This window comes from Aplysia californica, unplaced genomic scaffold (assembly GCF_000002075.1).
Source record: "Aplysia californica isolate F4 #8 unplaced genomic scaffold, AplCal3.0 scaffold00890, whole genome shotgun sequence".
NCBI classification, from domain to species: domain Eukaryota; kingdom Metazoa; phylum Mollusca; class Gastropoda; order Aplysiida; family Aplysiidae; genus Aplysia; species Aplysia californica.
The window spans coordinates 263,170-265,052 of NW_004798160.1; the positions used below are offsets into that span (position 1 = coordinate 263,170).

Here is a 1,883-nt window from a genome sequence, read left to right on the forward strand (position 1 = left end):
GCCCACTCTGTGGGATGGGTGACCTCTTTTTTTTACTGCACTTGAGGTCAGCGGTGGAAGAAAAGATAGAAGAAGAAAGAAAGAAGGAAGGAGACACTCCGCCTTTCAGGGGGTTGCACCTTCTGCAGGCGAAGCAGTGGGTCTATTTATATCCCCCCGACCAACTGGGGGTAACTCAAACTCTATAATTATCATATTGCCTTGCCATGCTGATATATCACTGCCTCTTATCTTCATGTCCTACAATACAGTACAGAGCCAGAATTTTTTTACATCTCTGCACTCAAATAGATATTTGAAAAACATTCCCAAAAGTCAGTTCTTTCATACTCTTTGGATAACTTAAGAAATCACCCATTGAGGTCATAAAAAGAAGCACCTATTCCCATTTGGCTAGCAGCACTTAGTTTTAGTTTTAGTAAAAGTTTCACGGCACTTGCAACACAATAAGGTCATATAAGTTCCGAAGATTAGACATGTTACAAGAGAGTAACAAACACAAAAAAGAAGGAGGAGAGATCAGGACGATAGATTTTTAAGAGGAAAGAAGGAGCAAACCACACCAGAGCACCTGCCAACCACCCACTAGCAGCACTTAGAGCTTCAGCCACTTTTTGAAAACAAACAAAATACTCACATTTTCACCTGCAGGTCAATGGATTTCTCTCTCTTTTCGAAGATTTCCATTATCTTGGCACGAGCCTGCTGCACAAGACGGCCCTTTTCCAAGTTGAACTCTTCCTCAGCCTTTCAAGACATAAATATATGTGATCATAAAATAGCACTTGCATACACTAGTTTAAGTAGATACCAGAGCTTCAAGTGGGATGACAAATTTTTCAACAAACAAGCGCTGTACTAACAAAAAATGACTAACACATTATATTGCCTCAAAAGAAATGTATATAGTTTTTTCTCATAACAATTTATGACACAATTATGAGTGCAATTCTTCTTAAAGCCTTTCAGGGTTGACATAACTTTTAAAACCTAAGATTATTAGTCAGGTACTGTGGAATAAGTAAACATTTGTTCTTGGCAACAAACAGCACAGTCTACAAATTGAGTAAAGAACGTTAGTACCTCTCTTCATCATTAACTGAATTAACAAGACCATCCTATGACTTGGAGTACTGCAGTAACCTATTATAACATGACCATCAACAAGCATGCTTCATAAGATACAAAAGAACAAAGGTGTGTTGCCTATTTGCAAACTATGCAACTAAGTTACATGACTACCATCTACATGATCTACAAAGCAGTCAGGACAGATTTTGTGTATGGTGTGGTGGTAAGATAAAAAATGGCATAATCAGAGTGCTTAAAAATTTGCAAAGAAAATGGGACACATATAAAGCAGGTGTCAAATGATTATGTTATGAAGAAGCACCAGAACAATAAGAAAGTGTTTTAAAAGCTGCACAGAAATTGGGTACAGTAAAGGTGTTGTTATAAAAAACCTGATTAAGCTTTGAAAAAGAAGCATTACAGGCACAAGCTTTAAAAAAAAACAGCTACCATGTGTTAGATGCAGGCAAACAGAGCCCAGCTTCTACTGCAGTGGTGTGTGTGTGTGTGTGTGTTTGTGTCTAGTTTAGTTTTTTAGTTTTAGTAGAAGTTTTACGGCACTCGCAACTGCATAAGGTCATATGAGCGCCAGATGGTTAGAGCTGTTACAAGAGAGTAACAAACAAAAAAGAAGAAGGGGAGATAAGGATGATAGATTTTTTACAGGAAAGAAGAAGCAAACCACACCAAAGCACCCACCAACCACCCACTGTGTGTGTGTGTGTGTGTGCGTGTGTGTGTGTGGTGTTTGTGTGAGTGAGAGTGTGTGCATGTGTGTGAGAGAGTGTGTGTGTGTGTGTGTGTGTGTGTGT

General features: G+C 38.8%; 1 protein-coding gene across 1 annotated transcript in view; it reads right to left on the bottom strand.

The window, feature by feature from the left end:
• LOC101848390 (V-type proton ATPase subunit E) overlaps nt 1–1,883 on the bottom strand; it is a gene marked incomplete at its 5' end in the record, with an annotated part of 25,020 nt that overhangs the window by 21,038 nt on the left and 2,099 nt on the right. The window contains 1 exon segment of the mRNA XM_005110441.2: nt 638–747. Within this exon segment, the coding sequence (XP_005110498.2) occupies nt 638–747 (110 nt within the window).